The sequence below is a fragment of the Ranitomeya variabilis genome, chromosome 4, assembly GCF_051348905.1.
Source record: "Ranitomeya variabilis isolate aRanVar5 chromosome 4, aRanVar5.hap1, whole genome shotgun sequence".
NCBI lineage: Eukaryota > Metazoa > Chordata > Amphibia > Anura > Dendrobatidae > Ranitomeya > Ranitomeya variabilis.
Genome location: NC_135235.1, coordinates 768,736,592 through 768,762,571, shown reverse-complemented (window position 1 = coordinate 768,762,571; position 25,980 = coordinate 768,736,592). Strand labels below are relative to the sequence as shown.

General features: G+C 47.3%; 1 protein-coding gene across 1 annotated transcript in view; it reads right to left on the bottom strand.

Moving 5' to 3' along the window:
• Positions 1-1,961: 1,961 nt before the first annotated feature.
• Positions 1,962-25,980, bottom strand: part of LOC143766919 (uncharacterized) — a 67,988-nt gene continuing 43,969 nt past the window's right edge. Inside the window, exon 6 of the mRNA XM_077254918.1 lies at positions 1,962-4,285. Coding sequence (XP_077111033.1) covers positions 3,096-4,285 — 1,190 coding nt within the window. The 3' untranslated portion in view covers positions 1,962-3,095. The remainder of the gene's footprint in view (positions 4,286-25,980) is intronic.

Below are 25,980 nucleotides of genomic sequence, written 5' to 3'. Positions count from 1 at the left end.
CTTGGTTGTAACGGGTGGTGATTTGAGTCACTGTTGCCTTTCTATCAGCTCGAACCAGTCTGCCCATTCTCCTCTGACCTCTGGCATCAACAAGGCATTTCCGCCCACAGAACTGCCGCTCACTGGATTTTTTTTCTTTTTCGGACCATTCTCTGTAAACCCTAGAGATGGTTGTGCGTGAAAATCCCAGTAGATCAGCAGTTTCTGAAATACTCAGACCAGCCCTTCTGGCACCAACAACCATGCCACGTTCAAAGGCACTCAAATCACCTTTCTTCCCCATACTGATGCTCGGTTTGAACTGCAGGAGATTGTCTTGACCATGTCTACATGCCTAAATGCACTGAGTTGCCGCCATGTGATTGGCTGATTAGAAATTAAGTGTTAACAAGAAGTTGGACAGGTGTACCTAATAAAGTGGCCAGTGAGTGTATATATACACACAAGAGGATTGACATAGAATCATAAATATACATATAGCCATTCACATGTGGCGATAATAAATAATTGGTGTGATGGTAAATACATATAAATACAAACATTTGCCTATATGCCCTCTAGGACCTGACAGAATCCAGCCATATCCCATAGAACCAAATAAGATTCCCTAAATACACCCGCCAAGTCAGTATAAGACAAAATAACATCACACATAGGATCCCAAGTCCCATGCCGCTAGTGACTTCAGTCCTCCGTCCAGCATCTTCCTCAACGTAGTGGATATGGCAGTACCAGCCATATTGCCATCCATGGTGGATGATATATGTAAGTCTGAGTTTGAAGAGATTGTTGCAATCCAAGCATTTCTGCTAGGTGTCTTCATACTCAAAACATGAGAGTATAACGATGTCATTGCAGTCCATAGAGTATATCTTCAGTAGCCACCTACATCCACCTTCATCAAGATTTCCATCGATGTTTGGTAGCCTGCTGTATAGACGGAGTTATGGGTTGGTGACACCAATTTGGGGACATCAGGTTATCTTCAATGCTCTGGGCTTGTCCTATATCGTCACAATGTGACCGACCAGCCCCCGTGATTAATCCTCCTGATAGAAGTAAAGGACAAATGATCAAATAACCAATTCATCAAGCATAAACTCTATGTGTATTATTTCTTATCACAGTCTACCCCAGAAACCCCGTGAAGAGCAACTCTTCATTGCGCCCTGTCGGGGTTACTGACTGAAGTTCAAAAATCCATCTTGACTCCGTCCGCAACAAATGGTTGCGTATATTGCCACCCCTTTCACCACAAGTCACTCTCTGCAGTCCTACAATCTTGAGATGGGCAGAGGAACCTCCATGTGCTGTCAAAAAATGAGCAGCCACAGGGGTGAGGGCCTTACCCTTCTTTTGATCCGTTGCTGCCAGATGTATCGTAGATATATGTTTTTGCGCTCTTTTCCTGAGCTCCTGGGATGTTTGCCCTACATAAGTCATATTGCAGGGACATACTAAAACATAGATCACATTCTTTGATTTGCAATTAATGTAGGCTTTTAAGGCATGCCTGCTAAGATTCGTAGGATGAATAAATAAATCTTGAGTGGGGACCATGAAGGGGCAGATGTTACAATCCCCACAAGGGAAAGACCCCTTCAGGGTTATACCCCTGTTCAACCTGACCGTGGGCCTGGCAAAGTAATGACTCAAATTTAGTCATGAAAACCTCCGTCGGATCTGATGGTAATCTTTGGTAGCATCTTGTGTTTGTGAGCTGTCTGTTTGCTTCAGCTACATATGCATTTACAGACCATAAAACCACAGATTGTCTGCCTGATCAGGTATTATCGATGTTTAGGGCTGGTATTCTGATGCACACAAGTCTTATTATGCAACCGTATATTGTTTGCTATCTGGCATGCTTATGTTGCACTAATGGGGAGTTTTTTGCTTGGGGTGTGATTTATGTATTGATCTTTTGTATCATGTTTTAAGTGCTTTTATATATACTGTGAAGTGATAATAAAAGTTTGTTATACTTTTATATTTGCTGTGGTTGTGCATACCCAATGAGTCCAAGCTTTCTCTCCAGTTGTTGCATATTGTTATATTTGGACTAGGTATTGCACCCCGCAATTGTTATTATTTTTAATACCAACGATTAGTGCGCCCCTTTCTTCATTTCTTGGAACCTGGCTTTTCCAAACGTATCCATGGTTCAATGATGGTCAATGGAGCAGATCTGTATTCCTGCAACCGAGGCTGAAAACCCCTAGGTTGTTTTCCTATGGAATGATAGATCCGTGTCCCTCGTAATGGAGCCATAATGTAAAATGGCTGCTGTCCTGTCCTTCTCATGTCTTATGATTGCACACATCCCTAGCCTTTATAACGATATTGCATTCCTTGACAGACCGCAGCCTGGCCATTATTTAAAAGCTGCTATTGATCTTTGGAGCACGTAAGTTTTCCGAGTGGTACATATTGGGCCGTCTGAAAACGGAGTTTAGTCCAGGACAATTTGTCTGCACTACTAATTAACAGCTGTTACAATACCAAACTGGGGCAGTCCCCATAGGAGAAAAAACATAAGAATTATACTGTACTGTATTTTTACATACTATCTATTCCGGACACTGCAGTGGCTTATAAACTTACGAAGTATATAACTTGAGGTCTGGGATCTGCCAATATGTGGCTAGTTTTCTGACTGTTTCGGATAACATGATACATGACTAGTTTTTTTTTTTTGTCTAGTCTCTCTTGAATGTAGGTCAATATTAAATAGTCTCCTGTTGAGTCGCCTTTGGTGAGGATGGTGAAACACATAGAAATGAGAGGCTTGGAGTGAGTGTGTATATGTCAGCTCACCCTATATACTGAACTGTGAGGTACATGTTTTTTCTATTAGTCACCTACTGACTAACCTTCAAGGGGTGAATTATCAGTATAGTTTTACATTTGGAATTAATAAAGTTTAGTTTTACCCTTTTGTCAGCAAACACGAGGAAGGACAAGAGAACCCATTTAAGAAGATTCAATTTTGGTTAAAACTATTCCAACATTATGAACATAAAAAAGGCTTCTCCCCTATGTGACGTCTCTGATGTTTATTAACAGTTGATTTTCAGTTAAAAATTTTTCCCACATTAAGAAAATGAAAAAGGCTTCTCCTCTGTGTGACTGCTCTGATGTCTAGCAAGATACCCTTTCTGTTTAAAACATTTCCCACAATCTGAACAGGAAAAAGGCTTCTCCTCTGTGTGAGTTCTATGGTGCCTAACCAAGTCTGATTTTTTTATAAAACATTTCCCACATTCTGAACAGGAAAAAGGTTTCTCCCCTGTGTGGCTTCTCTGGTGAGTAACCAAATCTGCTTTCTGGGTAAAACATTTCCCACATTCTGAACAGGAAAAAGGCTTCTCCCCTGTGTGCGTTCTCTGGTGAATAACAAGATTCCTTTTCCGGTTAAAACATTTCCCACATTCTGAACACGAAAAAGGCTTCTTCCCTGTGTGAGTTCTCTGGTGACTGACAAGATTCCTTTCCTGGTTAAAACATTTCCCACATTCTGAACAAGAAAAAGGCTTCTCCCCCGTGTGGGTTCTCTGGTGACTAACAAGATAAAATTTCTGTGCAAAACATTTCCCACATTCTGAACAGGAAAAAGGCTTCTCCCCTGTGTGCGTTCTCTGGTGAATAACAAGATTCCTTTTCCGGTTAAAACATTTCCCACATTCTGAACACGAAAAAGGCTTCTTCCCTGTGTGAGTTCTCTGGTGACTAACAAGATAAAATTTCTGTGCAAAACATTTCCCACATTCTGAACAGGAAAAAGGCTTCTCCCCTGTGTGAATTCTCTGGTGAATAACAAGATAACCTTTCGTTTTAAAACTTTTCCCACATTCTGAACATGAAAAAGGCTTCTCCCCTGTGTGAGTTCTATGGTGAGTAACCAATTGTGATTTGTGGTTAAAACATTTCCAACATTCTGAACAGGAAAAAGGCTTCTCCCCTGTGTGGGTTCTCTGGTGACTAACAAGATTCCCTTTCTGGATAAAACATTTCCCACATTCTGAACATGAAAATGACTTCCTTGCTTTAGGAGCAGTTTGTTTTTTGTTGCCTCTTTTGTGACTTTGATTTTCCTTAGCAGTCAGTAATGAATCAGAAGATGGGACCTGTTTCATAGGATCAGATGACAGATCTTTGGTGTGAATTGATGATGATATATCTGGAGAAACAGCAATCACTTCAGCTGTATCTTGTAGGATCTCAAGATCATCAGATTTAAACATTGAAGATGTCAACTGTCCCTCTGATCTCTTGGTACAGTCATCTGTTAAGATAAACAATTTTTTTTAACACAATATCCTTGAGTTTTATATTATTGAACATTTCTGCTTAAACTGTCCATACAAATGGCAAGCTATGTACAACTTTATTTACGAAGACAATGACTATTCACAGTCTAATAGAAAACCTTGTTGGATGAACCAGTAGTGCGTGGTGTTCAACTGTTTGTTCATTCTGCATTCCATATATCGAATAAAAAGAAACCAATGTTATGTAGGCAAAAATACCAATTCTCATCTCACAAAAAACAAGTCCCCACTCAGGTCCATCATCTGTCAATAGAAAAACAGAGGTTTCCACATTATTAGTGGCTCAAAGGCTGTTGAAAAGCAACAGAGTTTCTATAAATCAATCCAGCAAAATCTGCTCTCACTTCTGAGTCTTGCAGTGTGCTCAAACAACATTTAGGATCCCTGTATTTAGCAATATTATATAGTGAGAAGAATCCACTTAATTTGTGGTGTGTGTCTCCTGGAGCACAATCTGTGCTGGGTAATAAAATGGCAAATGTGTAATTTTTCCTCTCCAACATCCACTGAGTTTTAATTTCTGGAAAATGGCTGTGGAGTCTGTCACGAACCCCTGACCGCTTCCACCAATGTCAGGGATCCACACCGTGACCGTCACCCCTACGTCACGGATGGGGGTGACTTTAGGCCAGCAGACGGCTATCACATGTGCAGGGGGGCTTATCTTAGTTATCCCTCCACTCCACAATGTGATAAAACAACACACACAAGGCTATTGACCTCTTAGTTTACAGCAGGGGCTTATTTTAGGTATCCCACTGCTCTTCAATATACCACAAACTGCAGGGATTCATATATATCCCGTTTAAAGTTCCACTTAACACTTGCAGCTCTCTGGTGCCCCCTTACTCTCAGGTCAAATTAGGTACTGCACCCTGGGTAATTAGTCACCAGGCAGGCAGCCTGCTATGTACTGGCTATTGGGCACGCTGCAGCGACGCGATAAACTACTCCCGCTCAGGCAGGAACAATAATTATTAACGCCGCAGTCGCTACAACCCCCAAAGGCACAGTACACACGGTACTGCTGCCACCAGCTTCGATTAAACGGGTCTGAAGCTAACCCCACACAGTAGCGTAATTCCCTTCAAGAGACAGGGTACATTTTAGAGCATGGAGAATGAGCTAGCATTAAATATTATACCCCATAAAATTAAGGCAGTGTTTTATCAAAAATATTTTATAAGGATGTTACAAAAGAGACAATTGCAAATATGTACAAGGTAATTATAACATAAAGGGATTACAGGAGAAAAGATAACACTCACATGTTCTCAGAGCATTGCAGGCAACCAGGCTAGTGGAGCTCCCATACGTCCCAGTGCATTGGACTTGCTTGGGGCTCTCCAGGAAAAAGACAAGAAGTGCCTGCTGGAAGCCTGCCAGAAACTTAAAACCTGCAGCTGGTGACATCACAGAAGGGGTTGGTTTACCCAGTCCGTCCTACCTCTCCAGTCTTAGTAATTCAACCATAAATTTGTCTACTTTCTATAACTCCGCTACAAAACATGTCATAGTTAGGGTTGAGCGACTTTCATTTTTTTAAGATCGAGTCGGGTTTTGTGAAACCAGACTTTGTCCAGAGTCGAGTCGAGTGCAGTCGGCCGATTATCGCTAAAAGTCGGGGACCGACCGAAACACGAAACCCAATGCAAGTCAATGGGGAAGCGTAGTCGGCAGTGAGTGGAGGCCAGGAAAACACCTACAGTGCCCATTTTAATGCCAAAAACATCTATTCTTGTTTCTGAAGCTTGTCAATCTTAATTAACTTTATAATAATAGTTGGGCATTGGAACTTGGGGGTCATTTGGCAAAAGTTGTGGGGGGTAGGGCTGGTTCAAGGTTTTAGTGGGCCCAGGAAACGTGGACTACGTCACGGCGGTGGAGCAGGGAGAGGTAAGTATTTCAACGTTGCAAGTGCTGTGATCCTGAGCAAGCAGGGGGGCCCACTCGTTCGCAATGGCACTGGCACAGGGCCCCTCAAAGTACAGCGGTGTGTTTGCACGGCGGGGGCGCCTCCCACCAGCAGCGACACTTTTGCGTACTCTGAGGGGCCCTGTGCCAGTGACGTCGCCAACGAGTATGCCCCCCCCACCTGTTGAAGGAACCTGCACTTTCATCTGCACCTTCCTCTTTGTCCCTGTGTAAGGTGGTATAACATGCGGGAAGGGGAACCTTACTTTCAGCAGGGTCAGATTCTGGCTGTGTAGAGTGCAAGGGGAATGTAGTGGTCTGGGTCAATGTACCAGCAGACTCATCTAGCAGTGGCTGGGCAATGGGCAGGATGAGGAGGAAACAGATATAGGGCCAAAGAATAAAGTAGGCTAAATGCAGTTCAAAATTGGTAACAGGACTAAACAGGCGGCACTGCTTTGTTCAGTGGAGTAGCAAACCCAAGAGCAGCAGACACTGTTTTAAGGGCCCAACCACACTAGTAGGCCAAATGCAGTTTAATATCTGATACTATAGGCCGAAAGCCAGAAGGTAGAAGCTCAGCTGTATTCAGTTGAGGGCAACACCAGGGAGGGGCAGACACTGTTAGTAGGCCCTAACCACCAATTTTTAAAAACACAGCACTTAATGAGAGCCAGAAGGTTGAAGCACAGCTGTATTCAGTTGAGGACAAACACCAGGCAGGGGCAGACACCGTTAGTAGGCCCTAACCACCATTTTTTTTATTTAAAAACAGCACTTAATGAGAGCCAGAAGGTTGAAGCACAGCTGTATTCAGTTGAGGACAAACACCAGGCAGGGGCAGACACCGTTAGTAGGCCCTAAACACCATTTTTTTATTTAAAAACAGCACTTAATGAGAGCCAGAAGGTTGAAGCACAGCTGTATTCAGTTGAGGACAAACACCAGGCAGGGGCAGACACCGTTAGTAGGCCCTAAACACCATTTTTTAATTTAAAAACAGCACTTAATGAGAGCCAGCTTTTCTCGCAAAAGAAGTGTCGACTGGTTAGCTTGTAGCGTGGTACAGCGTAGTCCATCATGGCCTTATTAATAGTAAATAAAATATATAACTAGGCTCTATGAACTTTTAAATAGGTTCCAGGGGTACACGGGCAGCATTGGTGTGGTCAGTGGAGGCCTAAAATAACAAACAATAGGCTCATGGCAGTTTTACATCGGTTACATGGATACACAGGCAGGCACTCCAGGCAGTATTGTGGTCAGTGGAGGAGTATTGCAAGTAGGGGCCGCAGACAGGCTATCAAAGGCCTAAAATAACAAACAAAAGGCAGTCATGGCAGTTTAAAATCGGTTACATGGATACACAGGCAGGCACTCCAGGCAGTATTGTGGTCAGTGGAGGAGTATTGCAAGTAGGGGCCGCAGACAGGCTATCAAAGGCCTAAAATAACAAACAATAGGCTCATGGCAGTTTAAAATCGGTTACATGGATACACAGGCAGGCAGCATTGTGGTCAGTGGAGGAGGATTGCAAGGAGTGTCTGACACAGTTAGTACTCCAAAAAAAAAAATTTTTTTAATGTCTCACAAAACAACTATAAGTAAAAAAAGGGTGGCATGCTTAGGTACTGGGGTGGGCTCATCTGCAGAGTTTATGACAAAGTAATTTGGCAGTAAATTAGTATTTACTGGTGTCAATCTAGGACACTGCCCCAGACTACTTTAACTAGCATCATAGATGCAAACAAATTGGTATTGTTTGTCAGTACCAGGCATTGAATGATGTCAGCGAATAGACTAAAGATTGGTGGAGCTGTGCGAGATAATTTTGCACGTGGTAGAGCACAGTTTGAGCTGGGGGGGGGGGACTCTCTTGTGGCCGGCGGTACCGCCCCAGGGCCCCTCATGTTACAACGGTGTGTCTGACGTTGGGTGCGCACCACCACCGCCAGAGACACTACATTGTACTATGAGGGACCCAGTGGCAGTGCCGTCGACCAAAAGTGGGCACACCCACCTCTTCAGACAAACAGCACTGTAATGGGTGCTTGCGCCAAGTGGCGAGACAACGGCCCCGTGGGTGGATTTTTCCCATTGGGGGAGGTGTAAACATGTCATATGCTGGACAAACAGCTGCTACAAATTAAGAGATAGGAAGACTCAGTAAGACCAGTCCAGAAGCAAGACCTTTTTATAGGAAAGCTAGGTGTCAGCCGGGAAAGGTGGGGCAAAATAATTTGAAATCCAGGAGTGGTTCATTTTAATGAAGGTGAGATCATCCACATTTTGGGTAGCCAGACGAGTCCTTTTTTCGGTTAATATTGAACCAGCAGCTCTGAATACTCTTTCTGATAGCACACTAGCTGCTGGGCAAGCAAGCTCCTGCAACGCATATTCTGCCAATTCAGGCCAGGTGTCTAATTTGGATGCCCAGTAATCAAATGGGAATGACGGTTGAGGGAGAACATCGATAAGGGTTGAAAAATAGTTAGTAACCATACTGGACAAATGTTGTCTCCTGTCACTTTGAATAGATGCTGCAGTACCTGTCCTGTCTGCGGTCATTGCGAAATCACTCCACAACCTGGTCAGAAAACCCCTCTGTCCAACGCCACTTCTGATCTGTGCACCTCTAACACCTCTGCCCTGTAGCCCCCTGCAGCTCGTGTGAGAACCATCACCGGCGCTGTGTGCTGGGAATGCCTGAATCAAACGGTCTACGAGAGTAGCTTGTTTGGTTGCTAATATTTGTTCGAGGTTCTCATGTGGCATAATATTTTGCAATTTGCCTTTATAGCGAGGGTCAAGGATGCAGGCCAACCAGTAATCGTCATCGCTCATCATTTTAATAATGCGTGTGTCCCTTTTGAGGGTACGTAAGGCATAATCCGCCATGTGTGCCAAAGTTCCAGTTGTCAAATCTGCGGTTGTGCTGGTTGGAGGGGCTGTTACAGGCAAATCTACGTCACTTGTCTCCCTTAAAAAAACAGAACCCGGCCTTGCAACGCCACTAATTTCTGTTGGCCCAGGAGAAGCTTCCTCATTCAAAAAGTACTCATCCCCATCATCCTCCTCGTCCTCCGCTTCGCCCGCTACCGCGTCCTCTACACGGCCCTGACCAGACAATGGCTGACTGTCATCAAGGCTTTCCTCTTCCTCGGCTGCAGACGCCTGCTCCTTTATGTGCGTCAAACTTTGCATCAGCAGACGCATTAGGGGGATGCTCATTCTTATTATGGCGTTGTCTGCACTAACCAGCCTTGTGCATTCCTCAAAACACTGAAGGACTTGACACAGGTCTTGTAGCTTCGACCACTGCACACCTGACAACTCCATGTCTACCATCCAACTGCCTGCCCGTGTATGTGTATCCTCCCACAAAAACATAACAGCAAGCCTCTATTCGCACAGTCTCTGAAGCATGTGCAGTGTGGAGTTCCACCTTGTTGAAATGTCGATGATTAGGCGATGCTGGGGAAGGTTCAAAGACCGCTGATAGTTCTGCATACGGCTGGAGTGTACGGGCGAACGGCGGATATGCGAGCAAAGTCTGCGCACTTTGAGGAGCAGGTCGGGTAACCCCGGGTAACTTTTCAGGAAGCACTGCACCACCAGGTTTAAGGTGTGAGCCAGGCAAGGAATGTGTTTCAGTTGGGAAAGGGCTATGGCAGCCATGAAATTCCTTCCGTTATCACTCACAACCTTGCCTGCCTCAAGATGTACAGTGCCCAGCCATGACTGAGTTTCATTCTGCAAGAACTCGGACAGAACTTCCGCGGTGTGTCTGTTGTCACCCAAACACTTCATTGCCAATACAGCCTGCTGACGCTTGCCACTAGCTGTCCCATAATGGCACACCTGGTGTGCAACAGTGGCAGCTGCGGATGGAGTGGATGTGCGACTGCGGTGTGTGGACGAGCTCTCGCTTCTGCATGAGGAGGAGGAAGAGGAGGAGGGGGGGGCTAATGCCTACAGCCAACTTTTTCCTAGACCGTGGGCTAGGCAGAACAGTCCCAATATTGCTGTCCCCTGTGGACCCTGCATCCACCACATTAACCCAGTGTGCCGTGATGGAGGCCTAATGCCCCTGGCCATGCCTACTGGTCCATGCATCTGTTGTCAGGTGCTCCTTTCTACTCACAGATTGCCTGAGTGCATGGACAATGCGGTCTTTTACATGCTTGTGGAGGGCTGGGATGGCTTTTCTAGAAAAGAAGTGCCGACTGGGTAGCTCGTAGCGTGGTACAGCGTAGTCCATCAGCGCTTTGAAAGCTTCGCTTTCAACTAACCGGTAGGGCATCATCTCTAATGAGATTAGTCTAGCAATGTGGGCGTTCAAACCCTGTGTACGCGGATGCGAGGATGAGTACTTCCTTTTCCTAACAAAAGTCTCATATAGGGTGAGCTGGACTGGAGAGCTGGAGATCGTGGAAATAGCGGTGGTGCCGGTGGACATGGCAGACTGAGAGAGGGTTGGAGATGGTATTCTTGCCGGTGCCCTACATGCAGTGTTTCCTACTGCAAACCTGGTGATTCCCTGACTGCTTTGGCCTGGCGACGAAAGCTGCACAGATACTGCCGGTGGTGCGGGAAATGGTGGGTTTACAGTGAGGGAAGGGATGTAGCGTTGCTGACTAGCTTCATTGGCCGAGGGTGCTGCAACCTTTAGGGACATTTGGTAGTTATTCCAGGCTTGCAAATGCATGGTGGATAAATGTCTATGCATGCAACTTGTATTTAGACTTTTAAGATTCTGACCTCTGCTTAAGGTAGTTGAACATTTTTGACAGATGACTTTGCGCTGATCATTTGGATGTTGTTTAAAAAAATGCCAGACTGCACTCTTTCTACTATTGGATAACTTTTCAGGCATTGCAGACTGAGCTTCTTTAACCGGATGGCCACGCTGTCCTCCAACAGGTTTTGGTTTTGCCACGCGTTTTTGGCCAGATACGGGCCCGGTAGAAGGAACCTGTTGTGATGTTGATGCCTGCTGCGGCTCCTCCTCCTCCGCTTCTGAACTACTGCCGCCTGCACCCTGTTCCCCCAATGGCTGCCAATCGGGGTCAACAACTGGGTCATCTATGACCTCCTCTTCTATGTCGTGTGCAACTTCGTCTGTGTCACCATGTAAGCCGGTGGTATAGCGTTCATGACGGGGCACCATAGTCTCCGCTGGGTTTGATTCTGCCTTAGTACACTGCGAGGGCAATGTTCTTGTCTGAGTCAAAGGAACAGAATAGTAATCTGGCTGTGGCTGTGCATCTGTGCACTCCATGTCCGATTCAACTTCTAATGGGCATGGCCTGTTAACTGTTTCACTGTCTAACCCAGGAACGGTATGTGTAAAGAGCTCCATGGAGTAACCTGTTGTGTCGACTGACGCATCCTTCACTGTTGTTCTGGGTGAAGGACACAAGGAAGCGACTTGTTCCTGACCGGGAGCATCCACTGATGATGCACTGCTCTGACATTTGGCACTTTCCGAGGAGGAGGCGGAAGAGCTAGAGGCAGAGTGAGCAATGAAAGCCAATACTTGTTCCTCCTGCTCCGGCTTCAAAAGTGGTTTTCCTACTCCCAGAAAAGAGAGCGTTCGAGGCCTTGTGTAGGCAGACGACGTTTTTGGCTCAACAACTCGAGACTTAGGTGCTGTACTGCTTTTACCACGACCACCTGATGCTCCACCACCACTACCATCATTACCAGCTGACAATGACCGCCCACGGCCACGACCTCTTCCACTAGACTTCCTCATTGTTTGCAAAACGTAACCAAAGTAACGCTATTTGTTACTGTAAAACAACTTATAAGGTGAACTCAAACTTCTGTAGAATTTATATATACCTTTATAGGTGCCTGACACTGAAAGGAAAATCAGGCCCAATGTTACACACTCGGTTTTCTGTGCCCCAATAATTTGAGACAGATGGCACACACAGGAGCAGCACTCAAGCAGACTTGCCAATATTTATCTCCCACTAATTTTTTTTTTTTTTTTTTAAAAGGGAGAATTTACCCCCCAAAAAACAAAAAAGACCAGTATTACACACTGCTTTTCGGTGGGACACAATGAGAGACAGATGCCACACACAGGACTGGCACGGAGAGAGACTTGCCAATATTTATCACCCACTAACTATTTTTTTTTTTAAAAGGGAGAATTAACCCCCAAAAAACAAAAAGGACCAGTATTACACACTGCTTTTCGGTGGGACACAATGAGAGACAGATGCCACACACAGGACTGGCACGGAGGCAGACTTGCCAATATTTATCTCCCACTAACTATTTTTTTTTTAAAAGGGAGAATTTAGACAAAAAAAAAAAAAATGGCCAAGTATCACACAGTGGTTTTTTCGGTGCCACACAATGAGTGAGATGCCACCCACAGCAATGGCACGGAGGCAGACTTGCCAATATTTATCTCCCTGCAGTTATCTCAGAAAAGTATGGCAGGCAGCTAGAAAAAGGACTGCTGCACACAAAAGTGTGGACAAACACACAAGATAGCTGTGCAGAAAGGAAGGAAATACAGGATTTGTGCTTTGATAAAAGCAGTTGGTTTGCACAGCGTCGTACACACACAGGCACAGCAACGCAGCTATCAGGGTCAGGGAGCCTTCTAGGGCAGCCCAATGAGCGACAGCGCTGAGAAAAAAAAAATGTAGCTTCCACTGTCCCTGCAAACAAAAGGTGGTGTTGGACAGTGGAAATCGCTACAGCACAAGCGGTTTGTAGCTTTATATACCCTGCCTATCACTATCCCTGCTTCTGAAGAAGCGGCAGCAACCTCTCCCTACACTCACATCAGCAGCAGTAAGATGGCGGTCGGCGGGAACGCCCCATTATAGCCCCTGTGACGCCGCAGAAAGCAAGCCAATCACTGCAATGCCCTTCTCTAAGATGGTGGGGACTGAGATCTATGTCATCACGCTGCCCACACTCTGCGTCCACCTTCATTGGCTGAGAAATGGCGCTTTTAGCGTCATTGAAACGCGACTTTGGCGCGAAAGTCGCGTACCGCATGGCCGACCCCACACAGGGATCGGCTCGGTTTCATGAGACGCCGACTTTGCCAAAAGTCGGCGACTTATGAAAATGAACGATCCGTTTCGCTCAACCCTAGTCATAGTCATAACGTGGGCATTCTAAAGAGATCAAATATGTCTTATCTGTGATGCATATTTACAGAGAAATCCCTACTTCTTTACCAGATGGAGTTAGAAGCCCGTGTTTAGAGTGATGGATAGATCCACCGAGGGAGATTAAGAAAATATATTTTCGTGTTCTTAACTTAAATGGTTTGCCTAATATCTTACAAAAACAGAACAAAGGACTTTCATGGATTCTGGAAGCTTCTCTACCAGTTTAAGCTGGCAAAGCTTTCCAATGCAGCTATGCCGGTCGTAAATTCCGTTCTTCAATAAAACTCCCACACTCTCTGAGAAGGAAAGCTAAACTCTGAAGTAATGGGGAGGGGGGGGGGTTGAGCTAAGAAACTAAACTTATATGATATTTCATACCATATCGTGACAGAGTCAAAATATTCACTTCTCCTACACACTTCGTCAAAATTCTTGGTACACCTTGTTTAATGACTGAAAAACCCACAATGGTCACAGAAATAACTTGAATCTGACAAAAGTAATAAGAGATCTATGAAAATGAACAAATTAAAGTCAGACATTGCTTTTCAACCAGGTTTTCACAGATTTAAAAAAATAAATAAATAAAACTCATGAAATAGGCCTGGACAGAAACTATGGTACCCTTAACTTAACCGCTTTGTGACCACCAACCGTAGATAAACGGTGGCGCTGCACAAAGCCCTGCTAGCGCTGACATTTAGCTACCGTTTGTCTACAGTGGGTGGTTTTGTGCTCATCGGACCCCCACGTACCTTATAACGAGGGGATTCTGGCGCACAACAGTTCCTGTGACCCCCGACCTGATTGGTTCAGGTCCTGATGACATCAGCATCACACCAGCCAATGAGACAAATCACTAGGAAAGTTTGTTGTAGCAACCAACTTTCCCGGGCGATCTGCCTGATAAAAACGCTGTTTCTCCTCAGATCTCCTGTCAGTGAGAGATTAGTGGAGAAACAGTGTTACAAGTGCTGCTGGCAACAGCTGTGTCAGTCAGTGATCTTGTTATAAAGTAAAAAAAACAGAGAAGGCAGGTTAGGGTTAGTGCTATAGTAAGGGTTACTGTTAGGCTAAAGTTAGGGTTTATTCTAAAGTTAGGGTCAGGCTAAAGAAGTAGGCTTTTCTCAATTGTCTCCCCAATAACTTGGTCACTTCAGAGTTTTCTATTAGCTTGCTGGAGCATACTGTCCTACAAATAAATGTATATGCGTCCCAATTCATCAGCCAGAATCCAAGATCCTATTACATTTTTAGGACTTATATTCGCTATGGGGCTTTTTATAAAAAAATGAGCATTCGGTCCTATTGGTCCTGTTCAAGCCACCCCAATGTTTTCTGCCGTTCTTCCTAGGACCCGTTATGAAATGCTCATGAGATTTTGGCATTTTAACAACAAGAGTCAATGCCTGCCCAGAAATGCCCCAGAACATGACAGACTATTCAAAATCAGACCCATCATCGAAGACTTGACAGAAAAATTCTTAAAGCTTTACACCACAACAGAAAACATTTCCATTGACGCGTTTCTTGTAAAATTCAAAGGAAGACTGCACCTCAAGCAATTTATTCCTTCTAACAGGGCAAGGTTCAGAATAAAGCTCTAAAATATGTGCGACAATTCAACAGGATACACATCAGCTTTTTAATTTATGAAGGAAAGATAGCAACTGAACTCACCAGGATGCCCTACTTATCTGGGGACATCTGGAAAAACAGTTTGGGAGCTGATAACTCCATTATTACAAAAAGGCTACAATCTGTATGTTGACAAGTAGTACACCAGCATACCCCCATTTAAAAGTCTGGTTGAACATAACATGGGGGCTTGTGGGACCAGTCGCAAAAACTGTCAGGGGTTTCCACAATCATTGGTCAGCAAAAAGTTTTGAAAGGAGCACACAGAGCTTTACACAATGGAGAGCTGCTTGCCCTTAAGTATAAGGATAAAGATATTTTTATCCTGAGCTCGATCCACACTTATCAGGAAAAGGTAATTGAAAATCTTGTTTTTGAAAATGTTGTCCCCGCCAATCCTTTAGAATCTGAAGATGTCAGAAAACTCACTGAGCGACATTTTATTGCACTCATTCCAGCAATTGAAACTAGAAAGAACCCCCAGAGAAGATGTCGTGTATGTTCCAAGAGAGGAATGAGGCATGATACCCGCTATTATTGCCCACAATGCCCATCATTGCCGGCCTTATGCCTCCATGACTGATTTATAATCTTCCACACAGAACCACGTTTTTAAACTGTTTTGACAGTCAAGCATTTGGTTTATTTAGTGACAGACACATCTGAGTAGAGCTGACTTAATAATTTCCGGGGGTAGGTGGGGGGATGTCTCCAGAGACACAAGCTGGGCACAATATATTGGGCACTACAATGACAATTTTGCTCTAAAACTTCCACTACGTGTTTCTGGAAATCATCCATGTAGTGATAATGGTCACTATATCCATAGATGAATAACCAGAGGGGTGTCATTTCCAAAATGGGGTCACTTCAGGGGAGATTCTGTTGTTCTGGCACTAAGCGGCTCTCAAAAGTGCCATAACAGAAGAATCCCCCCTGAAGTGACCCCATTTTGGAAATGACACCCCACTGCGAATTCATCTGTTGGTGTAGTGACTAGTGTTGAGCAATACCTTCCGATTTAGGAAAGTATCGGTATCGGATTGGATTGGCCGATACCGGCAAAATATCGGATCTCGCCAATACCGATACCCGATCCCAATGCAAGTCAATGGGATGAAAATATCGGAATTAAAATAAACCCTTTCTTTCCTTGTAGGTTCATTCTACATGAAGGAAAACAACTAAGAATAATGTAGGATGTATTGGGGAGGAGGCGGAGACATTAAAGGTATAGAGGTTTAGCCCAATCAAATAGAATAGCAGGAATTACATTTTTTTTTAAGACGTTCGGAGTTAGAAAGATATTGACTATGTTAAGATTTTTTTAATTTTGTCAGATATTGATGTTTCACTACTTCCACGCCTTTCACCTTTTTTTTTACTTCTCCCACACTTTCTTCTTCATCATCCTCAGCAGCAGCATCTTTGACATCAACTTCTTCACCTTATTCATCCTCTTCATCTTCTTCCTATTCTTTTTTTGTTACATTCTTCATATTCTTGTTATTTAACTATTATTCTTCTTCATATTCTACTTCTTCATCATATTCTTATTTGTGACAGGCATTCCTGTAGTTATCTATAAAAGTTTGAAGATTACACCTTCCGTTCTGCCTGTCACAAAACAGTTACATTTGTCCGCATTCAGTTTGGCCTGCAGCAGCAGGCTTTATCCAGGGGCACCACGAGGAGGAACGGACTCACCCCCATACACTGCTTAGTCTTCTAAAGCTCATAATTTAGATAATATCTTTTGCTCTGATGTTTAGTGTTATGCGTAATGTCCTTCTGCTCTTTGTTCTGCAGCCTCTTGTTCTTCTGCTTCTCGGTCTTCCATGTCGTCGTCGTCTCCAGGGTCGTCGTCTCCGGGGTCGTCGTCGTCATCGGGGTGGTCTTCAGGGTCATCGTCTCCAGGGTCGTCGTCATCTCAGTGGTTGTCGTCTCTGGTGTCGTCATCTTAGGGGTGGTCTTCCGGGTCGTCGTCTTTGGAAATGTAGCAGAAGGTACAAGAAGGCTGAGAAAATGTAGCAGAAGGTACAAGGCTGAGAAAATGCCGAGAACCAGCTGATGGAACTGGAACTCTACTGGCTACCCGAAGGTCCAAGAGCCAATGGAATGACGTTACTGGAACCTGGTTACTAAGCAGGAGGTACCCATGCCTGAAAGCACTACCAAGGACCACCTGACGTTGGTGGAACTCGGATACCCAGAAGGAGGCACCTAAGCCAAAGGCTCTGCCCGGAACCAGCTAACGGTACTGGAACCAGGATGGGGAGCAGAAGGTACAAGAGCAAAAGACACTGCCGAGAACCAGCTGACGGTACTGGAACCCGGATGGGTAGCCGAAGGTCCAAGAGCCAATGGAACTACCGAGGACCAGCTGACGTTACTGGAACCCGGTTACCCAGAAGGAGGCACCTAAGCCAAAGGCTCTACCCGGAACCAGCTGACGGTACTGGAACCAGGATGGGGACCTATTCAAGCTTGTCTTCCTAGAGCCCCAACTAGCGGTGTTGGAGCAAAGGGTCAGCAGGGGGAGCAGAGTGTAGGCCGAAGCCTGCACTGGCGGCAGCTTTGTGTCTGCGTGGCGTTTGCAGGACACGATGCCGGCTACACAGCAGGGGAACAGCTGGCGTTGCTGAACCCCACTGACACATTGGCGGGTGTTTTTCTCTGTGCAGCCAGCACTTCCGGGCACCAACTGGCGGTGTTAGAGCCCAGGGTCTGCAGGAGGAGCTGAGTGTAGGCCGAAGCCTGCACTGGAGCAAGTTGAAAGGGGACCTTTAACCCCCCCCCAGGCTTTTGTTGCTGAATGAGCCATCTTGTACAGCACTAATGCTGCAAAAGGAAAAGGTGGCTCTTTTAATTATGCTCCTTGCAAACGCTGAACTACACACTTATGAAATGTGTCCCCTCACACCGTAAAACCGTCCCGGAGGTGGGACTTTCCTTTGTAATGTGACGCAGCACAGCAGTCATTCCTACCCCCTTGGTGCCGTGCGCCGCCCCTCAGCGTTGTTTGAATCTGTCCTGGAGCCTGCGCTGTTATGTTATCCCTTGGCCATGCACACTTAGCGCTGCCCGTCTTCTGACATCATTTAGGTGTCAGGCTGGCAGCGCCTGTGCGGCCACGCTGCCCGAGATCCCCCCGAGTGTCGTCTAATGTAATCCCTCTGCGGGCCTGGGATCCATGGGCATGCACAGTGCATATCCTCGCCTCTCACTCCCCTCCCTCCGGCTTCTTCAGACTGGGCGGCATCACGGCCGTGGCATGCTATTAGGGATCAGCTGATGCCGCACAGTCTGAAGAAGCCGGAAGGAGGGGAGTGAGAGGCGAGGATATGCACTGCCCAGGGTCCGTGACAGAATCAAACAACGCTGAGGAGGCGGCGCACGACGCCAAGGGGGTAGGAATGACGGCCGTGCTGCGTCACATAACAAAGGAAAGTCCCACCTCCGGGACGGTTTAACGGTGTGAGGAGACACATTTCATAAGTGTTAGGTTCAGCGTGTGCAAGGAGCACAACGAAAATAGGCACCTTTTCCTTGTGCAGCATTACTGCTGCACAAGGTGGCTCTTTCAGTAACAAATGCCGGGGGGGGGGGGGGGCAGGATCACTTAAATTTTAGTTGTGCCAGCGTGGCGGTCGCATGACACGTTGCCGGATATACAGCAGGGGAGCAGCAGGCGTGACTGAACCCCACTAACACATTGGCGAGGTGTTTGGCTCTGTGCAAACAGCACTTCCGGGCAGCAACCAGCAGTGTTGGAGCCCAGGGACAGCAGGAGGAGCAGAGTGTAGGCCGAAGCCTGCACTGGAGGCATGTAAATGTCTGTAAGTGCCAGCGTGGCGGTCGCATGACACGTTGCCGGATACACAGCAGGGAAGCAGCTGACGTTACTGAACCCCAATAACATGGCAGCAAGTGTTAACTGTGTAGCCAGCACTTCCAGGCACCAACTGGCGGTGTTAGAGCCCAGGGACAGCAGGAGGAGCAGATTGGAGGTATTGCCGCACACACAGCTGGGGAACAGCTGACGTTACTGAACCCCAATAACAGAGGAGCGACTGTTGACTGTGTGGACAGCACTTCCAGGCACCAACTAGCGGTGTTAGAGCCCAGGGACAGCAGGAGGAGCAGAGGAACAGAGTGTAGGCCGAAGCCCGATTGGAGCAAGTTAAAAGGGAACCTTTAACCCCCCCCCCAAGGCGTTTGTACCTGAAAGAGCCATCTTGTGCAGCACTAAGGATGCAAAAGGAAAAGGTGGCTCTTTTAATTATGCTCCTTGCAAACACAGAACTAAACACTTATAAAATGTGTCCCCTGATACCGTGAAACAGTCCCGGAGGTGGGACTTTCCTTCGTAATGGGACGCAGCACAGCCGTCATTCCTACCCCCTTGGTGCCGTGCGCCGCCTCCTCAGTGTTGTTTGAAGCTGTCCCAGAGCCTGCGCTGTTATGTTATCCCTTGGCCATGCACACTTAGCGCTGCCCGTCTTCTGACATCATTTAGGTGCGCCTGTGCGGCCACGCTGCCCGAGATCCCACCTCACAGTGTCGTCTAATGTAATCCCACTGCGGGCCTGGGATCCATGGGCATGCGCAGTGCATATCCTCGCCTCACTCCCCTCCTTCCGGCTTCTTCAGACTGTGCGGCGTCACGGCCGTGGCATGCTATTAGGGATCAGCTGACAGCACACAGTCTGAAGAAGGCGGAGGGAGATGAGTGAGAGCCTGAGGTGAAGATGCCCATGGTGCGCATGCCCATGGATCCCAGGCCCGCAGTGTGATTAAATCAGAAGACACTGCGAGGCGGGATCTCGGGCAGCGTGGCCGCACAGTCGCAGTCAGCCTGACACCAAATGATGTCAGAAGACGGGCAGCGATAAGTGTGCATGGCCAAGGGATAACAGAACAGCGCAGGCTCCGGGACAGATTCAAACAACGCTGAGGAGGCGGTGCACGGCACCAAGGGGGTAGGAATGACGGCTGTGCTGCGTCACATTATGAAGGAAAGTCCCACCTCCGGGACGGTTTTACGGTATCAGTGGACACATTTTATAAGTGTTAAGTTCTGCGTGTGCAAGGAGCTAAACTAAAAGAGCTACATTTTCCTTGTGCAGCATTACTGCTCTTTCAGTAACAAACGCCTGGGGGGGGGGACAGGTTCCCTTAAATTTCAGTTGTTGTGTCAGCGTGGCGGTCGCTGCACACATTGCCGGCTACACAGCTGGGGATCAGCTGACGTTACTGAAACCCAAAAACACTGGGTCGTATGTTTTGAATGTGCAGCCTGCACTTCTGAGCCTCAACTGGTGGTGTTGGAGCCCAGGATTTACAGTTCAGGTGGTAGAAAGATGAACACATCAGGAGACCTGGATGACACACAATTATTTAATCAGGAAGAGGAGTGGCAAATTCCTGCGAGATCCAGGCCTGGTTCATTTTCAGAAAAGTAAGCCGGTCAACGTTATCGGAGGATAGTCGCATGCAACGGTCTGTTAGTACACCACCTGCAGCACTAAAGACGCGTTCCGATAATACACTAGCCGCAGGGCAAGCCAGCACCTCCAATGCATACTGGCTAAGCTCTGGCCATGTATCCAGCTTAGAGACCCAAAACTTGAAAGGGGAAGAGCCGTCTGGGAGTACAGTAAGAGGGCAAGACATGTAGTCTGTCAACATCTGATGGAACCGTTGCCTCCTGCTGACTGGAGCCGCCTGTGATGGTGTAGACATTTGTGGCGGGCACACAAAACTGTGCCACAGTTGGGCCATACTGGTCTTGCCTTGGGCAGAGGCGCTGCTTCTGCTCCCACTTTGTGCAGAGCCTCCTCCACTGCCTGGACGCACTGAGCTGCTTTGTAAAGCACTAGCAGCACTTCTCTCAGTGGGACTGGAGAAGATGATGGAATTCACCAGTGTGTCTTGGTACTCCCGCATTTTACGCTCCCGGTTCAACGGTGTGATGAGGCTTTGTACGTTGTCCTGGTAGCGAGGATCAAGGAGGGTGTACACCCAATAATCAGCCATGTCGAGAATGTGGGCGATGCGGCGGTCATTTCTCAGGCACTGCAACATGTAATCAACCATGTGCTGCAGACTGCCAACTGGCCAAGAAACGCTGTACCCTGCTTGAGGCGTGATCTCTGCCCGCTCTTCATCACCCCACCCTCGCTGTACACACTGACTACTGGACAATTGTGTAACTCCCTCCTCTGGATGGATGTCTTCCTCCTCCATTGACTCCTCCTCGCAAAGTGTCCCCTGCCTAAGCCTTTGTGAGGAACCACGTGGCGCTGACTGTCCAGAAGCTGATGGAAATGGTGACTCCTCATCCTCCACCCCTTCCACAACATCATCCCTTAGCGCTTGCAGTGTTTGTTGAAGCAGGCAGATAAGGGGGACAGTCATGCTGACCAGTGCATCATCTGCACTCGCCATCCGCGTGGAATAATCGAAGGGACGCAAAACCTGGCAGACGTCCTTCATAGTGGCCCACTCTGTGGTTGTGAAGTCTGAATGGCGCGGAGTGCGACTTCTTTGCGCCTGATGCAGCTGGTACTCCATTACTGCTGCTCACACAACCGCTCCAACATATGTAACGTGGAATTCCACCTGGTTGGTAGGTCACATATTATGCGATGTTCCGGAAGGCGGTATCGGCGCTGCAGAGCTGCAATGCGCGATCTTACCGTGCTGGAACGCCGCAAGTGAGCACACTCTAGGCGGACCTTGTGCAGCAGTGCATCAAGATCCGGATAGTCCCTCAAAAAACTCTTCACGACCAAGTTGAGCACATGTGCCAGACATGGGATGTGAGTGAGGTTGCCGAGGCCCAGAGCTGCCACCAGATTTTGGCCATTGTCACACACTACCATGCCTGGCTGGAGATTCGCTGGCACAAACCACACATCGCTCTCCTGCTTGATGGCATTCCAGAGCTCCTGCGCTGTGTTCCTTCGATTCCCCAAAGAAATTGATTTCAAGACGGCCTGTTGACGTTTGGCCATGGCTGTGCTCATGTCGGTCGTAACAGGTAAACGTTCACGGGTCCATGTGGAGGTGGACTGTGACGGCTCCTGCAGCGATGATTCTGAGGAACTTGTGTATGAGGAGGAGTCAATGCGTACAGACTGGATTCCTGCAATCCTTGGAGTGGGCAGGACACGTCCTGCGCCACTCGCACGATCTGTACCCGGCTCAACAACATTAACCCAATGGGCAGTAAGGGAAAGGTATCGTCCCTGTCCATGGTGACTGGTCCACGCATCGGTGGTGAGGTGGACCTTGCTACTAACGGTGTTCAGTAGCGCGTGTTTTATGTGTCCCTCCACATGCTTGGGCAGGGCAGGGACGGCTTGCCTGCTGAAATAAAAGCGGCTGGGCACATTGTACTGTGGGACTGCCAATGCCATCAAGTCAAGGAAGCTGTCAGTCTCCACCAGCCTGAATGACAGCATTTCCAGTGACAGAAGTTTGGCAATGCCTGCATTGAGAGCCTGTGCTCGTGGGTGGTTTGCCGAGAATGGCCGCCTTTTCTCCCATGCCTGTACTACCGATGGCTGTAGACTGGGCTGGGAGTGTGAGGATGACTGGGAACATGGTGCTGCGGGTGGAATTACAGTGGGTCTCTGGACAACAGTGCCAGAGGTTCTTCCATGGCGATCCTGGGAGGAAGCCGAACCAGCTGTGTGTGAGCTGGAGGAAGAGGCAACACGAGCTGAAGAGGTGGTAGCTGCCGCTGTTGGTTGGCCTAGGTCTTCAGTGTGTTTTTGTAACTCCACCGCGTGCCTGGTCCGCACATGTTTCCACATATTTGAGGTATTGAGGTTGCTGACATTTCTCCCTCTTTTGATTTTCTGATGACACACCTTGCATTTGACAAAGCAAATGTCATCTGCAACTGTGTCAAAAAAGGACCAGGCACTGCAAGTCTTGGGAGCGCCTTTTTGGCTTTTGGACGAGACATGCTCCTAACGGGTGCCGAAGTGGAGGCTACAGGCTCTGCAGTCTTCCCCCTCCCTCTTTGGCCCGTTCGGGGAATCTCTTCCTCAGAGCTGCTCCCACCACCTTCCTGTTCCTCACGCCACGATGGGTCAAGGACCTCATCATCTACACTACCCTCTGTCACCAACTGCTCCTCCTGGGTAGTCTCGGCAGCACAGCACGCACCAGAAAGTGGCACCTGAGTGTCATCATCAGATGCGTACTGCGGTGTGGTGACCGGAAGCACTGGCCCACCTGCCTCTTCAGAGTCAGAGAGACAAAGCTGTTGCGCATCACTGCACACTGCCTCTTCTTCCATTTCTCCAATGCTGCTTGGCTGGCCCCGTTTCCAAGCCAAGAGATTCAGAGAACAGAAGTAGAGACGGCTCCTGTCCTGGGCTCTCTGACTGCCTGGGCAATTTGGCAGGTGGTGAAGAGACAGATGGGTGCTCTCCAGTGCTCTGTGCCTGAGAGGATGTGGCACTAATTGAAGTCGATGCGTTAGCTGCCATCCATCCGACAACGGCTTCAATTTAGTCTTCACGCAGCAGCGGTGTATGGCGCTCTCCGACAAAGCTGCGCATGAAGGCCTGTTCCCTGCTGAAACTGGGTGATGACGAGTCACCGGTGCCCGCAGCAGGCACAGAATCTCCACATCCTCTCCCTGCTCAGCGCCCACGCCCACGTGCCTTACTCCCTGCCTTCTTTATCTTGGTTGACTAATAAAGATAAGCAGAAAAGTACTAAGGGCTTAGTGTGCTTATTCCTGAACAGCTCCTAACAAGTATAAGAAACACTAATTTTCTAAAGTGTGGACTAGACTTTAATATGAGCTAATGTGGCCTACACAACTGTAAAGTGGTGTGTTTGGTGAACTTTATTATTTTTTTTATTTTTTTTTTGCAGAACTGACTACAGGGCGAGCTGCACTCACACTGTGTTGGGAATTCCGTTCTCGGACTCCCTCCTGTGGTCGCGAATGGTACTTCGGTGAGTTCCGTCCTTGGACTCCCTCTGGTGGCCTTGAGTGGAACTGCTGGTCCTTGAGGTTGGCTTGCTCAGCTGGCCTCGTTTCTTGCTATGCTGGCTTCTCTATTTAACTCCACTCAGATCGTTACTTGATGCCAGCTGTCAATGTCCCAGTACTGGTTCAGATCTCTCTTGGATCTTTCTGAGGACCTGTCTACTCCAGCAGAGGCTAAGTCCCTGCTAGTTCATTTGTTGTTCATTGCGTACTGAATATATTTCTTAGTACTTGCTAAGTTCTCGTCCAGCTTGCTATTATGATATTGCCTTGCTAGCTGGAAGCTCTGGGAGTGCAGAGTGGCACCTCCACACCGTGAGTCAGTGCGGGGGTCTTTTTGCACACTCTGCGTGGTTTTTTGTAGTTTTTTGTGCTGACCGCATAGATCCCTTTTCTATCCTCTGTCTATTTAGTGAAGACTGGCCTCCTTTGCTAAAACCTGTTTCATTCCTGTGTTTGTGACTTTCCTCTTAACTCACAGTCAATATGTGTGGGGGACTGCCTTTTCCTTTGGGAAATTTCTCTGAGGCAAGGTGAGTCTTTATTTCCCATCTTTAGGGGTAGTTAGCTCTTAGGCTGTGAAGAGGCATCTAAGGAGAGTTAGGTACGCTCCACGGCTATTTCTAGTGTGTGTGATAGGATTAGGGTTTGCGGTCAGCAGAGCTCCCACTTCCCAGAGCTTGTCCTGTCTTTTAGTTTAACCATCAGGTCATTCCAGGTGCTCCTAACCACCAGGTCCATAACACACTGAGACCGTGCAGACAGCCGTAAACAGCGCTGCAAGGCCCAAAAAACCTCCTCTAGGTTATCCTATGTAGTGTTTTTCCACAATTTAGCTGGATACGGGTGGAAAGCCACTAATAGGAATTATTTGAAAAAATGTGCAGCAGGCTGCACTATTTGCAAAAAAGGATAATGTATTTTATGGTATGAGGCAGTGACGCACCCCGAGCTGGATACAACCGGCTGTGGCTGCACACAGACTACAGGGCGAGCTGCACTCACACGGAGACCGTGCAGACAGCCGTAAACGGAGCTGCAAGGCCCAAAAAAACTCCTCTAGGTTATCCTATGTAGTGTTTTTCCACAATTTAGCTGGATACGGGTGGAAAGCCACTAATAGGAATTATTTGAAAAAATGTGCAGCAGGCTGCACTATTTGCAAAAAAGGACAATGTATTTTACGGTATGAGGCAGTGACGCACCCAGAGCTGGATACAACCTGCTGTGGCTGCACACAGACTACAGGGCGAGCTGCACTCACACGGAGACCGTGCAGACAGCCGTAAACGGCGCTGCAAGGCCCAAAAAACCTCCTCTAGGTTATCCTATGTAGTGTTTTTCCACAATTTAGCTGGATACGGGTGGAAAGCCACTAATAGGAATTATTTGAAAAAAATGTGCAGCAGGCTGCACTATTTGCAAAAAAGGACAATGTATTTTATGGTATGAGGCAGTGACGCACCCCGAGCTGGATACAACCGGCTGTGGCTGCACACAGACTACAGGGCGAGCTGCACTCACACGGAGACCGTGCAGACAGCCGTAAACGGCGCTGCAAGGCCCAAAAAACCTCCTCTAGGTTATCCTATGTAGTGTTTTTCCACAATTTAGCTGGATATGGGTGGAAAGCCACTAATAGGAATTATTTGAAAAAATGTGCAGCAGGCTGCACTATTTGCAAAAAAGGACAATGGATAGAACAGTATGAGGCAGTGAACCACCCTGAGCTGAATACAACCGGCTATGGCTGCACACAGACTACAGAGTGGGCTGCACTCACACACACACAGAGACCTTGCAGATCGCTGTGAAAACAGCACTGCAAGGCAAAAGCAAGGTGAACACACAGCGGTTGCTAAATTAGCCTGTGAAAAGCACAAAGAAGCAAATCGCTATCTCAACTGGCCCTCAGTCAGAACACAGCGTC